This window comes from Cygnus olor, chromosome 8 (genome assembly GCF_009769625.2).
Source record: "Cygnus olor isolate bCygOlo1 chromosome 8, bCygOlo1.pri.v2, whole genome shotgun sequence".
NCBI classification, from domain to species: domain Eukaryota; kingdom Metazoa; phylum Chordata; class Aves; order Anseriformes; family Anatidae; genus Cygnus; species Cygnus olor.
In genome coordinates, this window is record NC_049176.1 from 29,915,867 (window position 1) to 29,933,157 (window position 17,291).

The 17,291-nt window shown below is 42.1% G+C and overlaps 1 protein-coding gene across 8 annotated transcripts in view; it reads left to right on the forward strand.

The window, feature by feature from the left end:
• PATJ (PATJ crumbs cell polarity complex component) overlaps nucleotides 1-17,291 on the forward strand; it is a 152,460-nt gene that overhangs the window by 119,203 nt on the left and 15,966 nt on the right. For all 8 annotated transcript variants that reach the window (XM_040565857.1, XM_040565860.1, XM_040565858.1 and 5 more), the window contains 4 exons: nucleotides 10,680-10,763; nucleotides 12,751-12,944; nucleotides 14,758-14,905; nucleotides 16,087-16,173. In XM_040565857.1, the coding sequence (XP_040421791.1) occupies nucleotides 10,680-10,763; nucleotides 12,751-12,944; nucleotides 14,758-14,905; nucleotides 16,087-16,173 (513 nt within the window). The remainder of the gene's footprint in view (nucleotides 1-10,679; nucleotides 10,764-12,750; nucleotides 12,945-14,757; nucleotides 14,906-16,086; nucleotides 16,174-17,291) is intronic.

Sequence of the window (17,291 nt, forward strand, 5' to 3'; positions counted from 1 at the left end):
TCTCCATAACTTGCTTATCCAACCAAAACACAGTGCATGCACACTGTTCTCCTTACAGCAGGTAGCCAGTGAAGTGTCTTCAGCCGGTAGGATCAACATCACTCTGTCTTGTAGTAGTGATCTCCCTCAAATTATTCCCAAATTATTTTGATGCTTTTTTTCACCATGAAGGCAAAAAGGAAAAAAAAATGAAAGAAAAAAGATCTGAAATAGTTTACATAACAGAATGAGGACAAGTGAAAGAAGATGCTACTTAGGACCGTAAGAAAATGCCTGTCTTTTGGGGTTTCTTGGACTAGAGGAGAAATAAAATACCTATATACCTGGAGCACAGTGATATATTGTTTTTTTCTTACTCTCCATCATTTGTTTTTAACTATGATATAGATGGACATATTTCAAAAAAGGCTGACTTACAGCTTCACTGCTTATGCATGTATTATGCCCAGATGCCACAGAAGTTTATCACTTCCAAAGGTCTGGTCACGTGGCAGAAGTTGAGTATCCATGAGCCACTGTTTTCTCCAGTGCAGTGAAGTTATATTAATTAAGCTGTAATTAATAATTATTAATTAATTCAATATTAAGATGTGATTGGTTTCAGCAGTTTTGTGTTTGTTTGTTTTTCTGAGATGTTTTTTGTTTCTTTTTAAAGCTGTTTTTGGAATGGGAGTTGTCAAATCCAAGTCAGAGGAATGGGAATAGAACCACTCATAGCTTATTTCTGCAGGCATGAGATAGGAATTTACTGCCTTCCGTGCTCATACAGTTGAGGTAGCATACACAGACCACAGAGGTGAGATGCTGTGATGAGACCATGGAAATGTGTTCCCCCGGAGACAAAAGTCAATGCAGGAGCAACTCCGTGGCTTGGTGCCTGTGTGTGCCACATGGCTGCAGAAACTTGTTCTTCTGCCTGGTTGTCCTGTGAGAAAACAGGACGCTCACACCTGTGTCTTTGTCCTTTCCTACTGTGCTATTTATTTCATACCTGCAGAGGTGTGCAAGTGGCTGCTAAAAGCGAAGGCCCTGAACCCCAGTCCCTAGTAGCTCAGAAGTCATTTATCAGCCCTGGGGCCGGAGGGAGGCTGTGGTAATAAAATGCACTTCATCTAAAAATGCTGAACTGGCTGCTGGTAGTCAACGCTGATACACAGCAGCAGTTCGCATGTGATGGGAAGGCTCACTTCAGAATATTTTGGATCTTTTTTTAATTAGTCCCAGCTTTTTGGAATAAACTTGGCAGGCTGCTAACGGGACGCTTCCTAATGAAACACGGAGTGTGGCTTTTAAATCGTAACCTTGGGAATCCCATCAGAAATCACCAAGTAAAGGTTGTTCAGGAGGTGGGAAAGTGATGTCTTACCCCCTGTAAAATGTTTTTTTTTGTTGTTGTTGAGAAGATGACCATCCCATTAAACTTGCAAAACGTTTCGAGTTGCCTGTATTTGCAAGCAAGGATTGTGGCTGCATACTTATGGGAGCTGGAGAGCATCAGCTGGAAGGATGTGCTCCTAGAAAAGGCACAGGGAAGAAAGGACTGGCCTGGTTAGTTGTCTTCATGTTGTTGGGATCTAGACTGCTGTAGCTCTTAAGCTGTCCTATTTCCTTTTGTTCTGAGGGTTGATTATTTTTTTCTCCAGCGTCTTTCATTTCACCTTCTCCTGCACCCCAGGGAGAACACAACACATGGCCTCTCCTTTAAAGCAATTAAACTGCGGAGCGGAGCTGGCTGGGGTACAGGGCTTTCAATTTGTGAGAAGATTTTTTTTTTTGGTTGTAGTCCAATCAAACTTGTAAAAGTAACTCTCAGAGTGGGAATTAAAAAAATAAAAAATAAAAAAAAATAAAAAAAAACAGTGTTTTCAGTAACATCCCAAAATGAGGTTTTGGGGCTCTAACTCCGCTCCCCAGGACACCATCCTGCCCTCCCGCCCCCCTGCTTGCTGAACGACCCTATAAAAGCTTGTCAGCCCCGCCACTGCTAATGGCAGCCATAAACCTGACAGGAGTGTCATTGTCACTCGGCAGCTGCCAGCGCTCCCAGGGCACCTGCACAGCTCCAGCCGCGGGACGCCCGCCGCTCGGGCCCCATGAATGCAGCAGGCCTGCCGGAGCGTCAGGGGGGCTCCGGGAGCTGGGCAGGGCTCTCCTCGTGCCTGGGCGTCCAGCTCTGAGCAGGAGCATGTCGGGACTCTTGACTGGATGTAGAGTTGAGCTTTCAGGCGTTGACAGTCGCGGCAGCCAGCCAGCCTCCGTGGCCGGCTGCCCTGGGACAGAGGGGCAGCCCTGGGGCACAGCATCAGCGGCACCACACCGTCCGGGTGCTCACCATGGAGCTAGGAGCCCTTCCTTAGCTATCCCGCTTTTGTTTCGGGGCGCTCTGCACAAGTTGTTTCCAGGCAAATGGTTTGGTTTCAAGTAACGGGCTTTTTCCTCTGAAACTCTTTTTCCAGAAAGTTTTTAGGAGGTTTTCATTTTAAATCATCTGAGAGCGGGGCATCAAGGAATTGTTTGAAAAAGTTGTCTGTGTGCTCCTGCAGATGGCGTGTAGGTTTAATTCATCCTAACTCCATCGTCACCACACAGTGGGCAAATACTGTGATGCTTGGATGTGCCGGAGGGCATTTGAGGATTTTGGGGTCGGTGGAGGCTGGTGCGTGGATACTCCCTCTGGGTTGAGTTACAAAACCTCGGGAGGGGAGGAGAGCGCAGGGACTCAGGTGGGGCCTGAGACCACAGCTAAGTGCTGAAGAGGCACCTACAATATAAAAGGGAAAAAAACACATTGTGGGAGCAGTAACCTGGGGGCTCTTTGGAGCTAGAGTGGCTAGGAAGGCAGTCAAGTGTGAGATGTGAACATTAGAGAAAGAACGAAAAGAAGCATCCTGTATCCTGTGTCTTTTGTATTGAAAATGACAACAAACCTCTTGTGTAGAATTTTTGTGCTGGGCTGTCTACTTTGAATGGGATATATAAAAATGTTTTACTTTTGCTTTCAGCTGGCTTTAATAAAAAGCATTTCTAAGGCAATTAACAAACCTTAAGGTACTCCATCTGTAAATTAAAGTGATCCACAAAGCCAGGGAACTGGAAAACTCAAGCAGTGCTCCAAAAAGTAACAGAATATGCCTGCGCTCAGCTCTAACGCTGGTTGGTGCAAGAGCTGGTCGCACAGGAGTGAGAGGAAAATCTTTCCTAATCACCTCTGCTAGCCCAGAAGGCTTTCTGGCTTACAGCAGGGCAGGGGGGCTTCGTGGTGGTTGGGATGCAGTTTGACAGCAGCATATTTAGATTTATTCTGTCAGTCCAGGTGAGTCAGACCTTGCATAAACCCCATCTGTTATGGAGGGGCAAGGGAATAATCAAGAAAACTGTGACTTGAAATTGCAGCTGTTAGGACCCGCTGTTTGCCCCTGGAGCTGTGAGGGCTAATTACCCTGCGAGGATCTCGGCGCTGCCAAAGCCAGGCTGGTGCTAACACCGAAGCCAAGTGAGCTATCTGTGCTTTGTGCCGTGCTGCACGTTCAGCAGGGGGGGCACACCTGAACGTGAGGGCTGGTGCGGCTCCTGCCTTCCTAAACAAACAGGTTCTCCCTCGGCGGAGCTTTCTCCCACCTCAGTTATATTTAGATTCAGGCAAGAAATAACTCCATCAGTTACAGACAGCTGAGGTCTGAGCAACTTTTTATGCAGTCATCGAGTACAGCTAAGACTGCAACTGTTTTAGTGGAATATGCTTACCTTGTAACTACAAATGAAAAGCAAGCTATTGGCCTCAGGAGGGTTTTAGCAGTATATTGGCTATAGATACTGATGCTGTTAAATCTATTGCACAATGAATGGAACAATAGAAGAAAAAATGGTAATAGAAGTCCGAAGTTTTTAATCATGACTTGGGTATTGTAGGGGAAAAGCTTGTGGTTGGGAGGGAAAAACATTCAATCACTTGTTAAGCATCACTGACGTTTATAAAAGAGAAGGCAACTTAATGACAGTGGTAAACGTAGTTAGCTCGAAATTGTGGGGAATTGCTTTGACTCCTGGTTGCATAATGTAAAAATGAAGCTGGTGGATTCATCATAATTCCAAAAGGACATTAGCTCGCAACAGCATGAAAAAGCAAACCGCTTTGTACATGAGTTATCGCAAATGGGAATTAAAGCAGTAAGTTTTGCAAATCGTATATTTGATAGATCTTTGGCAAAGGTTTAGCTGACTGTATGGTTAGCAATGTCTTGCTTGAAGAAACTGGTGTCTTCCAGGAGTGTAAATCAACCATAAAATTTAAGCTAACAGTACACAAAAGCAGTAGGACATATCAAAATGGACTTCACGGGTATCTTGCTTGCTGGTAGTTTGAAACCACTGGCTTTTGGCTTCGTATCTCAAATGCGTTCAGGATCTTGTGCATTCTTTATATCTCGTGTTACGCACTGTGCACTGTAAATTTTCATATTTTTTTTTATTTAATAAAATAATGAGAGTGAGAGAGTTAACATTTTAATATGTAGCTCTGTGTTTTATTATTCCCTCTAAAATGAGCATGTATACTTTTTGAAAAACTTTGGTTTGCTTTGGCATGTGATTCATAGAAACATAGCTCTTTCTATCATTCTAACTTAAGTCATATATTTTTACACTAAACATCTTATTACCTTAGTTTTATTATTTCAGAATCAAAGGAGAGCTTGCAAATGTCTATGACTGCAGACCGAAGGAATGTTAATGAATAGTGCCATTGAATTTTCAGGTTTGAGCTTTTCTGATCTTAGAGAATATAACTGTAAGCAAAAATATTATGCAAGCCGAATAAAATTTAAATAAATAAGGACCAGATGTAACTATAGGGGCCTATAAAATGTAATACAAATATTATCCACTTCCTTAAAATAAATCTGTATTTTAGTATGAAAAATTATATTCATATTGATGTTGTGGATTAATCTTTTTTATGAAAGTTGGCAAGTGAACACCATCTCTTGCAAAGGCTTGTTCTTAAATGGGAAACAGACCTTTTGTTTTGACCTTGAGTAGAGAAGTTTTTCAGTATCATGCAATGGTAAAGCATTTTTACATTAACACAGTAATACATTTTTACATTATATAGCCTGTTTTATTACAGTAGTGTTTGGCTTGGGATTTTGGGTGCCTGTTAATGGTTTGTGAACGATAGCAATTGCAAAATATTTGAGTGTTAGAAGGAGGTACATGCAGCATGATGCATTAGGTAAACTTCTGTAAGAAGTCAAGTGATTTGCTTTGAGTTGGCCTTCGGATTTTGTTGCTGAACTGTTATCTTTTAGGTTCCATTTAGAACTGCAAATGGAAGATCATAACAGAACCATTGTAATTTCCTCTGCCTACAAGGAACCAGCAGCTGGATTTATTTTAACTACTGAAAGATTCTTATATGGGACTAATGCTTCAGCGAAACACACTGTGCAACTAGTTGATTTCTCCTTTATCTGTGAACCAGCCTGTAAAAACGAAATGACAATTTTACTACTCCGGACAAAGTATTGTAAAAGTTAAAAAGGAAATAACTAATGATATTTTACTTGCCCTGGGAAAGAGATAAGTCTGTAATCCTGCAGTCAGCAAAAAGCCTTGTAGCTTTATTATCTATACTAAACGTTAATTTAGTGTAACGTTTGTGGCTGTATAGGAAATTTGTTGGAAACATGTAATATTATCTTAGGAAAACACAACTTGTCAACTAACTGCAAAAACATATTTTCCTGAATGTTTTTTTTATATGCAGCTTACTTTTTTGCTTCCTCAGGAAAGTACTCTAATTCTTGCGGAAGGCCTCGTTTCTTACACCACATACATAACTATGGTAGCAGTAAGATTGCATCCACCTAACAACAGACCAAATTGTGATATAGCCACTTAAAATTCATATAATTCCAACAGTTTGCTGTCTCCTTTCTATCACTACTCGACCATATAGGTTCCTAAAAATCTGTTCTCTCTGTGTTCTGACCTGGATGTTCAGCATTACCTGTCCGTACTGCTCAGAAGTGTCCATTCAGGGAGACAGGTAGCTCTTCCCCATGTAATGCTCTCCTCATCTGTCTGGCGGTGTCTATGGGGCTAGAGAGAGCCTTATAGCTGTAGGGGACAGAGCTACGGATCTGGCTTCTACTCCCAGGACTGTTCTGGTTTTTGTCTGATGTTTACAGCTTTAAAACTCACATCTTGGAAAACGCACTTGGGGATTTTGAAACAACTTATTTCCAATGGAGTACTCAGTGTTGTTTTGTGCTGGTGGCTATTGCAGTCCTCCCTGTGCAGTGGTTCACCTCACTCCTGTGAAGTGCCTTTGATCCTGTCAAAATAATGGCTGGGTGTTGTAGGCTGAAGTAGCACAGCAAAGATGAACACAAATTTAATATTAGTTCAGTTAAAGGAATAGTTCGATGTGAATGATCTGCAGTAGCTATTCACTGCTATGGCAAGAAGCCTCTTTACCAGAATTCAGGCCTTTTTCCTTTCAGATGTAGTCAATACCAGGTGTGCGGGGATTTCTCTGTTCCAGTTATTCTGAAATCTCCCCTGTGGCATGCTCCTCCACCTTTTATCAGATGATACAACTTCATCAAAATATCCACGGTGTTTAATGTTGAGCCTTCTTGCTGTCTTGTGTCCATTTAATCCCTCTGCTTCCAGCGTTTGCAAATAACATAGTAGTCTAGGGTTTGATTTTCAGTGGAAAAGGGCACCTGCACAGAAAACTGCTGCTTGTCCTTCTGAAGAACAGCTGCGTAGAAGAAAATAAACTGGCTCAGATGCTATAAACTTGCAGCAAAAGTGTGAGCAGTCCCAGCCTAAAGCCAGACAGCTTGTGAGCCTTTCTCAACACTGTTTATAGTCCTGCAGGCTTTTAAGGTTTGCTTGGTCAGTGATTTTCCTGAATAGGAAGCTGACATCGCCACCTTTCTCCCAAAGGTTCAAGTAAGACAGTGCTATGTGGTCATTGCCTGAGGTCTCTGCCTTAGCAGTTCTTGACATTTAAGATAGAGGGATTAAGCTGTCACTCTTACTGAATGTAATTCTTAATGGGAGCATTTCTATTTGTGCTCTCTGCTGATGGGTGAGTTGATATGCTTCCCCTGCCGGGTCTCTGAAGTTGTTATAAATCAAGCAGAAAAAATATTCACAGTTGGGGTGGAGTTGAGATCCAGTTTCCCGAGAGTTCAGGGCTATTCCCCTCCCTTAAAAGAAAACACAATGTAGATCACACTTAGCCTGTTTTACAAGCTGTATTTCCCGTACATAGATTTAGCTAAGCAGTGGCAGACGGCTTCCTTTCTACTTTGACTGAAATTTTCTTGGTCAGATGTTCACACCCGTGAGCATGGGCTTTGTTTAGCATAGAATTGTGCTGGTTTTAAGCCCTAGCTTGTATTCTGCATCCTGCCTTCATGTACAGGAGATGTTAAACTTTGCATTAATTCCTGATTAATGGTGCCAGACTGATGGAGTAGTCAAAATATACAAAGATGAAAGCTTTAAGTTTTTTAATGTTTCTGTAAACCTTATGAAGTGTGTGCTTTCAGCAACAAGATATCTTTCTTTAAATAGCTGTGTTCTTGATATGGTGTTTTTATTTTCCCCTTCTGTGCTGATAGTTTTTGTGGACTGCCATTATCTGTACGAAACTAACAGTGAGAGGAGGCTGTGAGGGATGGGAATGAAAATCTGTCCACAGCCACCATTAATTCACAGCCTGTAGTTGGACATTGACACCACTTTCCCTCCCTCTCTGTTTTATTGATTGACTGGTTTTTTTTTGAACTATTAAGGACGCGACTTCTCAAGATGCTGAGCACAAAACTGAATTTGAAGCTAGTGAGTAGGAGCTGCAGATGTCCAGTAACCAAAACCCATCCTTTAAATAAATGTTCTGTATTGGTTTAGTCGTGATAGATCCCAGGTTGTTTTCTAATGCACTGAGATGAGTGTTACAGCTTAAATCTGTCATTACAGATCGGGGCTTAGTTGTTAGATGGCTGGAATAATACATTAAATCTCTTTACTGCATGTTCAAGCTCCTTTTAAAATATAGGTATCAATAAAAATATTTAATAATGTCAGTAATTTCTAGTGATTTGTCATGGATGATCGAAACTAATAGGGCCTTACCCAGATCCCACTAGGTTCAATGGAAAAAGATTACTTGTGGGTTAAATGTATATTGAGCTAATGCCAGAAATAACAGAGGTGAGATGTCTTTTGTCACAGTTTATAGGCTAAGGAAGGTAAGACTTATGCTATGGACTATTTAAAAATCTTGAGAGTACATTGTGGGCACATTTCTTCATTCTGTTTTTAATTGATTTGATAAGCCTCTTTCAACTATGCTGCTTTAAAAAAAAAAAAAGCTCAGAAAACAGTGTTTTGGCAGGTCAGATGGATGTTTCCTTCTTCAGGGAAGGCTCAGACTGAACAGGAATGTACGTTTTCATGCCCTGTGTATTTTTAGTTCTAGGTCTGGCTTCTAACACCTGCAGGAACTACAGAGTAGTACTGAATTGTTACCTTTGCAAATCGATGATGCAGGTTATTCAACTGATAACACTTGGTAATTCCTGAATCTAAGCCTTAAGTATATGTGGTTTTACATTCAATAATGCAGTACTGGGAGAAGCTGGTAGCTGTTATCAATGTCACATGCAATTTTTCTTCTGAACCTCTTATTCATCCACTGCCCTCGTGTGCCCTACTTGGATGTTACTGTTTTAGCAAACTGGTCAATATTGTGTGTTATCCTGTTGGCGATTTCTAAATGTCTTCCATTACAAAAGTGTTTAGAAAAGTAAAAGTGAAGTGTGCTATTGAAGTTCTAAAACCAAAGACTCAGCTTTTTCTCAAACTCACCCATGATCAGCCTTAGGTGAAAAAATATACATAAAAATATACATCACTGTCACCGTATTGGCTTCCACCCAGACAAAAGTTTCTTGTGTTGATTAGAGTTAAACGATCGTTTTTAAAACAGAGGTAACAAAAGAAGAAAAAAAAAGGAAGATCTCAGATGTGTAGCAGAGAAGTTCAGCAGTGCTGAGACAGACGTGAATGTGTTACTTGGTCCCACTGGTAATTGCTGCTCCAGTTATTTCAAGCAAACCCTGCGGTTGCCAATGGTATATTTTTTTAAATCAAAATGTTCTTTTGATTTTCTTAATTACCATGGTACACAGCTCATAGTATTTTGCCTTCATTTATGTAGATTGAAATCTCTCTTTCCCCATCTGGGACGCTTGTATCAGCTGTAATCCATTTGTGATTAAAATCCTTCAGGCTTTTTTCAATGACTGGTGTACATGTATCAAAGATGAAGCTTATGACAGTGGTGCTGTGCTGCAGCGGCAGCAGAGCGGCTGTAGATACAAGTCCACATCATTAAATAAGGTGTAGTGGGAATGAAAGAGAATAATGCTCTCAGTGTTGTCTTGATCAGAGCGTTAGCTTTAGGGCATCCACGCTCTCTTTCTGTTCAACATACACCATGTGCACCGGGGAAGTATCACAAGGCAACGTGGGGGGAGTTAACTTGGTGATGAGAGATGTAGTATCTCACAGTGTTTGCAAAGCACGAGCGTGCTTTGTTCTGCCACAGCAGCTATTTCCTGCTCCTGCTCCAGGAAGGCCGCGCACAGCGGGCTCACACCCTGCTCACCTCGCAGGCTTCTGTTGCACACACTGCGGAAAGACGCATGTTTGACTGCTGTGTCAAAGTGACAAAGGGACTTCGCACCGCAGCCTTTTTGTTGGTTGCATTTGTCTGAGAATGGGTTATCCGATAACCTGCCTAGCTAAACTAATCACAGAGTATTTATCCAGAGCAGTTTTAAAGTTCTTCCTGACATCGGGGATGCCTTTGGAGAGGGCAGCAGCCTGTGCATGGTGCAGCGGCCCATCTTTTTGCAAGTGCTGGTGGTTGTCAGAACCACAGCTGAAGTGCTGTAACAGGATGTTCACCTATTTGTTTCAGGGAAGAAAAAAAAAAAAAGAACAATGCAAAAGGAAAGCACCAGCAAGAGAACAGTATGTTCTTTGTAATGCTTTTTCTTCGGGGACATCTATTGCTGGCAATAAGATTAAATCACTGAAACCTTCCCTGAAGCTACATCTGCCACTGACTACATTTTCCAACCTCAGTAATAAACTAACATTTGCCATTGTTCGTTTCTTCTGGATTTCATTTCTTACAGATTTAACCAGCACTATTTACCACAAGGCATTCAGCGGTTGCTTAAAGCTGAGTTCTATGCCAAGTCCCTAAAAATATTCATAGCTCCAAAGAATCTGGTTTTAAATAATATCATAAAAAGTAGATGATATTAATACCCCGGTTCACACTGAGTTCACGTATTGCTGATGCCAATGTATAAAAATGATAGAAGCCCAAGAAGCTCTAGACAAGCCTACCCTGAAGTGGGGAACAAAATCCTTTTTACCCTCTTATTAGCTCTCCGTATTTTGATTGTGGCAGTCATTTTGTTATTGGAAACTCTTAGAAGTGTCTATGTATCTACATTAGTGCGTTTTCTCCTCACGCACTGTGCCCTCGGCACAGAGCCATCGATGGGCTGTGGCCCGGGCCCGGCACTGCCAGCGCATGGACAAGGTGTTGATGGGGGAACTGATGCAGCCTTCTCTTCCCTCAGGATGCCATCGTGATCCACGAAGTTTATGAAGAAGGGGCAGCAGCCAGAGATGGCAGGCTTTGGGCCGGCGATCAAATCCTTGAGGTAAACGCGTCTCGTCATTGCATGCGCTTGCTTATGTCTTTCTGGTGTAGATTTGTGTTCGGTTCAGCACAGGTTTCCTTCAGGGAAAACAGAGATCCTTTGCAGGATCTGTACTTGAAGCTGCTTTTCTGCCACTAAGAGCATCCCGACAAATTCATGTTTCCTTATATATTCATATAAACTGAAGGGACAAATTGAGAATGTATTAAATTTAATTGAGCACGGCAGTTCTCGAATTACATAGTTCAACTGTCATGTCCAATAGCTCGGCGTTATTCATCTGTTTAATCTTGCATTCGGAGGCCTTTCGTTCGCTGCGGCCGGAGCTGTGACATCTGCTCTGCCCGTGTGCGAGGCTCGGGGCAGGCCCAAGTGCCAGGCAGGAAGGCGATGGTGGCCACAGGGCCTCAGGGCCGCCGCCATCCGCGGCCAGGAGCGCTGCCGGCTCCCTCAGGCCAGGCCTCCCCACGCACAGCGCTGCTTTTTGCGAATAAACGTGGTGTTCCTGCAGCAAGGATGGAAGTCGAGGTGGGAAGGGGTTAAGAAAGAAGTGCTGGTCCGCAAATGAAACTTGCGTCAGGCAGCGGGTGCGCAGCTGTTTACAGTGCCTCGCTGTCAGATCAGGACAAATTCCCAGCATGGCCATTAAGGCGTTAGTGTGTAGGGTTAGAAAAATAGTGAGGGGCACTTGGGGAGCTGTCTTTACAGCTCTTGCACAGAAAATGTTTTTTTTAGCGTTAAGGCTGACTGTTATTTTCATTTTATAAATAACTGTGTATTAACAGAGTACGATAATTAGCCAGGGGATAAAAATGGGGAAGGTTAATTAATTCTTCGCTGGCCAAACAGGAAAGTGCTAATGTTTGTGTGCCATAATATTGTTATTATTTCAGCTTTTAAAAGCTGTTCTAATGAAGCAGAAGGATGACTCTGAATGAGTTTCAGATTAGTGTGATAAAGCACACATAGATGCCATGTCAAGGAAACAATACTGAGGCAGTGTATAAATGTCTACAGAGTTAGTATAAAAAAAATACAATTACTGTAGATTAGGCTTAATTATCTTAATGCAAAATCAAGTATGATTATAACTTTGCATATTTAGAACTACAGAGAAATATTTCCATTGCCTTAAAACTTATTATGTTACATAAGTAGATTACCATTGTATTGTTATTCAGCTACAGTCCTTGCTGCTTCCTAACCAGACTTGGAAAACATTTATGCGTTGATACTTGAAGAAAAGAGATTTTTGCCTAACAGAGTACGGGCAAACACCTTACAGGGCATCTCTGTATCAGGCTTGGCAAAGTTAGGAGATCAGATTTCAAGTTTCGATAGTTTTTTCAGGTACTTAAGCATTCAATCAGAACTTCTTGTTCGATATGATAATACTGAAACATTTCCACGTTTCCTGTAAGAGAAATGTAATCGAATGCTACAGGAGTGGTCTTGTGTGCCATCTATTGGAATAAAGCAAAATAACCATTTAACATGTCCTGCCTCGGCTTCACCGTGTGCTAATGCTTCTGATTAAAGCAGCTAACTAAAGCGTGCTAATGTTTCTGATTCTTTGTGTTGTTGGCCGGACAGTGTTACCTAGCCAGGGGAGGAGGAATTCGAGCACTGGTACCTGTAAGGAAGAGCAGCAGAGGTACAGGAAGTTTGAAGGGAGCACGTCGTGTGTTGTCTAGTTGTAAGCATGCAAGCACTGTTCAAGGTTCCAGCATTTAAAAAGAAGGACAGAATGCCCACAAAACTTATAAGCCACAATGTTTTGATTGTTTGGATCTAATCTAGATGGTGGCAGAACGCACACAATCTCATTCAGCAGGAAAGCAGATGCTCAGCCCTCTGCAAATCGGAGCACTAAATTAGAGTGCCAAGAGGTGTCAATTTGACAAATTTGTCCTGTCACACAAGGGTAGGATGTGATGAAAGGATCATTCGCATATGTCATTTGGAAAGAAAACACTGATTATTTCAGGTGAACGGGATCGATTTGCGGAACGCCAACCACGAAGAAGCTATCACTGCGCTGAGACAGACGCCTCAGAAGGTGCAATTGGTTGTTTATAGAGATGAAGCTCATTACAAAGATGAAGAAAACTTAGAGATTTTCCATGTAGATATTCAAAAGAAAACAGGCCGGGGACTAGGGCTCAGCATAGCTGGAAAACGGTAAGAGCTTCTCTTTGATCAGACTGCACTACAAACAAGGAATACTTTGCTTTTCGCCGTGTGAACAGCTGTAGCCATTAAATGGAGTATGAAATAAAGGAAAAAGTCCATGAGCAACAAGATTTTGTATCTGATTATCTTCAAGGATGTCATGGGGTTGTGATCCTTACTTCTCTTAACAGAACAACAGCAGAGCTGTGTAATAAAGGCTGCTCTTTCCCTGGGAAAACTCCCAGTCTGTGGCACTGTGTCCCACTTTGTGCGTGCCCAGGTGAGCACATGCAGAACTGGGGAAAGTTCTGGTGGCTTAAACAGAGCTGTGGCTGAGTTTGGGAGCCCTAACCGTGCCTTTTCTGATTTCAACATGGGAGAAAAAAAAGCTTTCCTATTTCAAAATACGAGGTTGTGCCTTTGAAAATTGATTCATTTGTTAGATCTACAGCCTGCTCAGTTTCAAAATGACCAGTTTTGGTGGAAGGTAAGAGGCTGGTAAAGATTTAGACCCAAATCGTGTAAGATATCTGAGTGACCAGACAACACTACAGACAGTGGTTCTGTGAGTAAGGAGCAGAATCCGAGATACTGTGGTAGGTAACAGCTGCTTAATAAAATCTGACTTCTTGCTGATATATTTCTAAACCAGTGCTATTAGATCATTCAAACTAGAGCACTGATAGATTTAATCTTTCATTGCTAGAAGAGATTTACAGCACGACACAGGCGAGCACTCATTCAGCTCTGGTGGGTACGAATCATATGGTTGCTCTTCTGCATTGCCAAAAAAAATTTATTTTCCCAATTACAAATCATCATGTCATTATCCTGACTGCGTATGGTCAGTGAAGTTTCCACAGCAGTTTTTTTTTTTTCTTTTACAAGAGTGGCGATGTTTAACCCAGGTGTTGTGAGCAGATTGCAGGTTGGGTAATTAATATAGCTTATGTAAATTATCCTACAGATGGTAATACAGACTCCAGCCTTCCCTCAATTGCTTCTGTGCAAAACTTCCTGTACTGTTGCTAACTGCTTGCCTTGTGGGGGTTCCCACTGTCGAGGCAACCTCTATTCTGAAGTTGATCCAATGATGGCCAGCGATCAGCCAGTGAAACCTTGTGTCCTGCAGGGTGAAGGATCCCAAGCGCATGCATCTCAGCCTAAACCAGCTCCACAGCGCGCCCTGGTAGCTAGGACCAGGCACATAAGGGTCCTGCAGCATGGGAAGGGAGCCTCCTGCCGAGGCTGCAGCTTGGGAATCTGCTCAGATGCCCCTCGTCTGCCCAACTGCTGCTTTCCGGCTCTCGCAAGCCTCGCTGCAGGCAGACAGCCACAAAGCTGGATTTTCTGCTGCATAACTCAGTGCAAACTTAAAAGTCTTCTCTGCAAACTTCTCTCCGTTTGGGGCCTCCAGGGTTTTAGAGAAGAAACCAAGCTGAACCTTTAGAGGGAATATAAAAAGTAAAATAAAAAAATCTGAGGCTGCATAATTCAGATCAGGCACATGCAGGGATGGTTTAACTCCCTCTTAGTCTGATCCTTGGCTTTTTATTTGTACAAATGGTATTTTTCATGAATCTTTATGGATTAAACAGAACTAACAGAAAAAGGGGAAAGACAGCATTAAATGCAGCAAAACATGCCTCAATTTTAAAATTCAGATTTTTTTTTTTACACTCAAATAGTTGAATGGGGTATAAAACTTGTTCTTGCTCTTCTCACAGGTTTCTTTTAATGTCTCTTAAATGCAAGTAATCTAAATTGGTCTCCCAAAGAATATTGGATTGTGTAATTAGCCATATGCTTCTTGCATTGTTAGAAATGGAAGTGGAGTGTTTATCTCTGACATTGTTAAAGGAGGAGCTGCAGACCTAGATGGAAGATTAATTCAAGGAGATCAGATTTTGTCTGTTAATGGAGAGGATATGAGAAATGCCTCACAAGAGACTGTTGCCACTATACTTAAGGTGAGTACATAATACATTTAAGATATGGAATTGCAGTTACTGACACTGTGCGAGGTAATTATCCTGAAGTGCTATTTACTCATACACAGGACAGCTCAGACTGATTACAAAGACAGGAATTTCATCTGAAATTACTGCGAGAGATTCATTTAAAATCACTTCATGTGTATTTAGAAGTGGAATGGCATGAAATGAGAAAACAAAGACATGTATAATATTTAGACATTTATTTGAAAGTGCAACTGTATATTTCATAAGCTAGAAAAATATTTTGAAACCTGAGAGGCATACAAATGAGAGCTGCCCTGAAGGAAAATGCCTTTGGCTTTGCTGTGCTAACCTGCAACTATAAAATTGCAACTTCAATCCGTTTCTGCACAGCTTTTCATCTTGCAGGAGTGGTTGTATACTTTGAAGTTGTGTGGTCTGGGAGAATTTGCCTTTTTCCGTTAGAAAGCATGTGGCTGCTGTCTGGGCTTGAGAGGGAGGAGAGGACCCGGGATGCCCTGACCACAAATTCCTGTTGTCAGCTCCTTCATCAGGCTCCCAGGGCCTACAGCCTGGACCAAGGGTGAAATGAAGGGTGGGAGCGCTGCTGCGGACCCACCTGTATACAAAACTGCATCTGGAGGCGAGGGCTTTTTCCCTGCCATCTCCAGCAGCGTTCCTGCATATGATTCCTTTCTTTCTGGAAAGGAAATTATTTCCTTGTTTTCTCCATTCAGGATTGGTACTTAGCCAAAAGTACTTTACCTATTTAAGAACTGGAAATTGGTGATATGAGGGTGTAGTTGAAGCTGAGTCCATATGTGTTAAATTCACCCTTTTCTGTGGCTTTTTCCTCTGAAGTTTGTTTCATGAGTATTGTTTGTGACATAGTTCCGTGGAAGAGTCGGGGGCTTTTTATTTGTTTTAATTGTGTAATTGGCCATCTGCAGTGTGACCTAAGAACCATTTGCCACTAGAAACATTCATACTGACTTCAGCAACCGGGATAAACCCCAGTCCAGGGACAGGTACTTCTTATGTAGTCCAAATGAAAGTGTTAATATTTTTAGTATTCAGCGCATTGTGGTTTTCTTCCTGGGGTTGTGGTGCTGAATATAAACACAATTCTCTCCAGGACAGCGTGAAATATTATATGTCTACTTAAATGCTGTACACTGTGGCTTTTTCCCAAGTGTGCCCAAGGCCTAGTGCATCTCGAGCTTGGGAGGTTGCGAGCTGGATCGTGGCTGTCAGCACGGAAAACATCCCAAAACAGTCAGGTTAGTGACAAATTCATACATATAAAATGAAGTTGTGAAGGGCAAGGAATGGGAACAGTGCACGGGGTTGCACACGAGGCTCAGTTCTTCTATCGACATTTACTGCTGAGGATGTGGAACAAAATACTTTATCACAATAATTTTATTTGCTCAACTGCAGAAGAAGCATCGTGCTGAAATGCTGAATAAGTGGAAGAATTGGTTAATGATTTTTTTGTTTGTTAGACTGTCTTCCCGAAATGCATCAGAAATATGTAATATCTTTCTCAAATGATGATGCCCAGAAGTTTTTAGACCTGCAAAAAACGCTGAATGCATTTGCTGCAGCTGTTTTGTCAATCAAAATGAGTTAATGAAACTGAACTGTATCTTTGCCTATCTTATGGCAGAACCACATGAGAGCTGCTTTGCTCTCAAAGAAAACACAGAGCAATTTCCTGCTTCACTTGCTTTTTACCTGAAGCAAGGACAACAATTCATTTTTCAATCAGTGCAGGGCTTTCCCCCTCTTCTGACTCCCCGCAATCCACTCAGACATTGATACTATTAGTATTAAAGTCTAAGTACAGCGAGGAGGAGAAGCAAGGCTTAGATGACTTAGAAAACTGGTTTTTAATGGATTTTTCCTTCTGAAGACTGACTGTTTTGCCATGATATTGAAGTTGCAAATGTCCCAGAGAGAGATGAGCTGTGGTTCACAGCAATGCAATTGCTATGGAGTGTTTTGCCTCCTCTCTGCACGGGGGCAGCTGTTGGGGACATGGAAGATGTTGCCAGCACGCCTCCCTCTCCTTGGCACGCAGAGAGCAGGCAGCAGAGGCTGAGCACCAGTGGGATCCAGCCCAACCTCCACAAATGCTAAGAGAAGGGCTTGATTTTGGAAATGGCGAAGAGCGATAGAAGGCTGAGGGATGTAATTTAAAGTAGGAATGTTTTTAAGGGAAAAAAAAACAATCCTAGTGATCAGGTCGGTAGGAGAAGAGGCTCGTCCTTGATTTCGTGCATGAACAATCCAAAAGGGTGCCAAAAATCATAGTCATGTGGCATGATTTCTTAGCTTTATAAAGGTCAGCAGTGATCCAGTCTGCTGACTGTGTGGGTGAAGTGTCGGGAAGGGC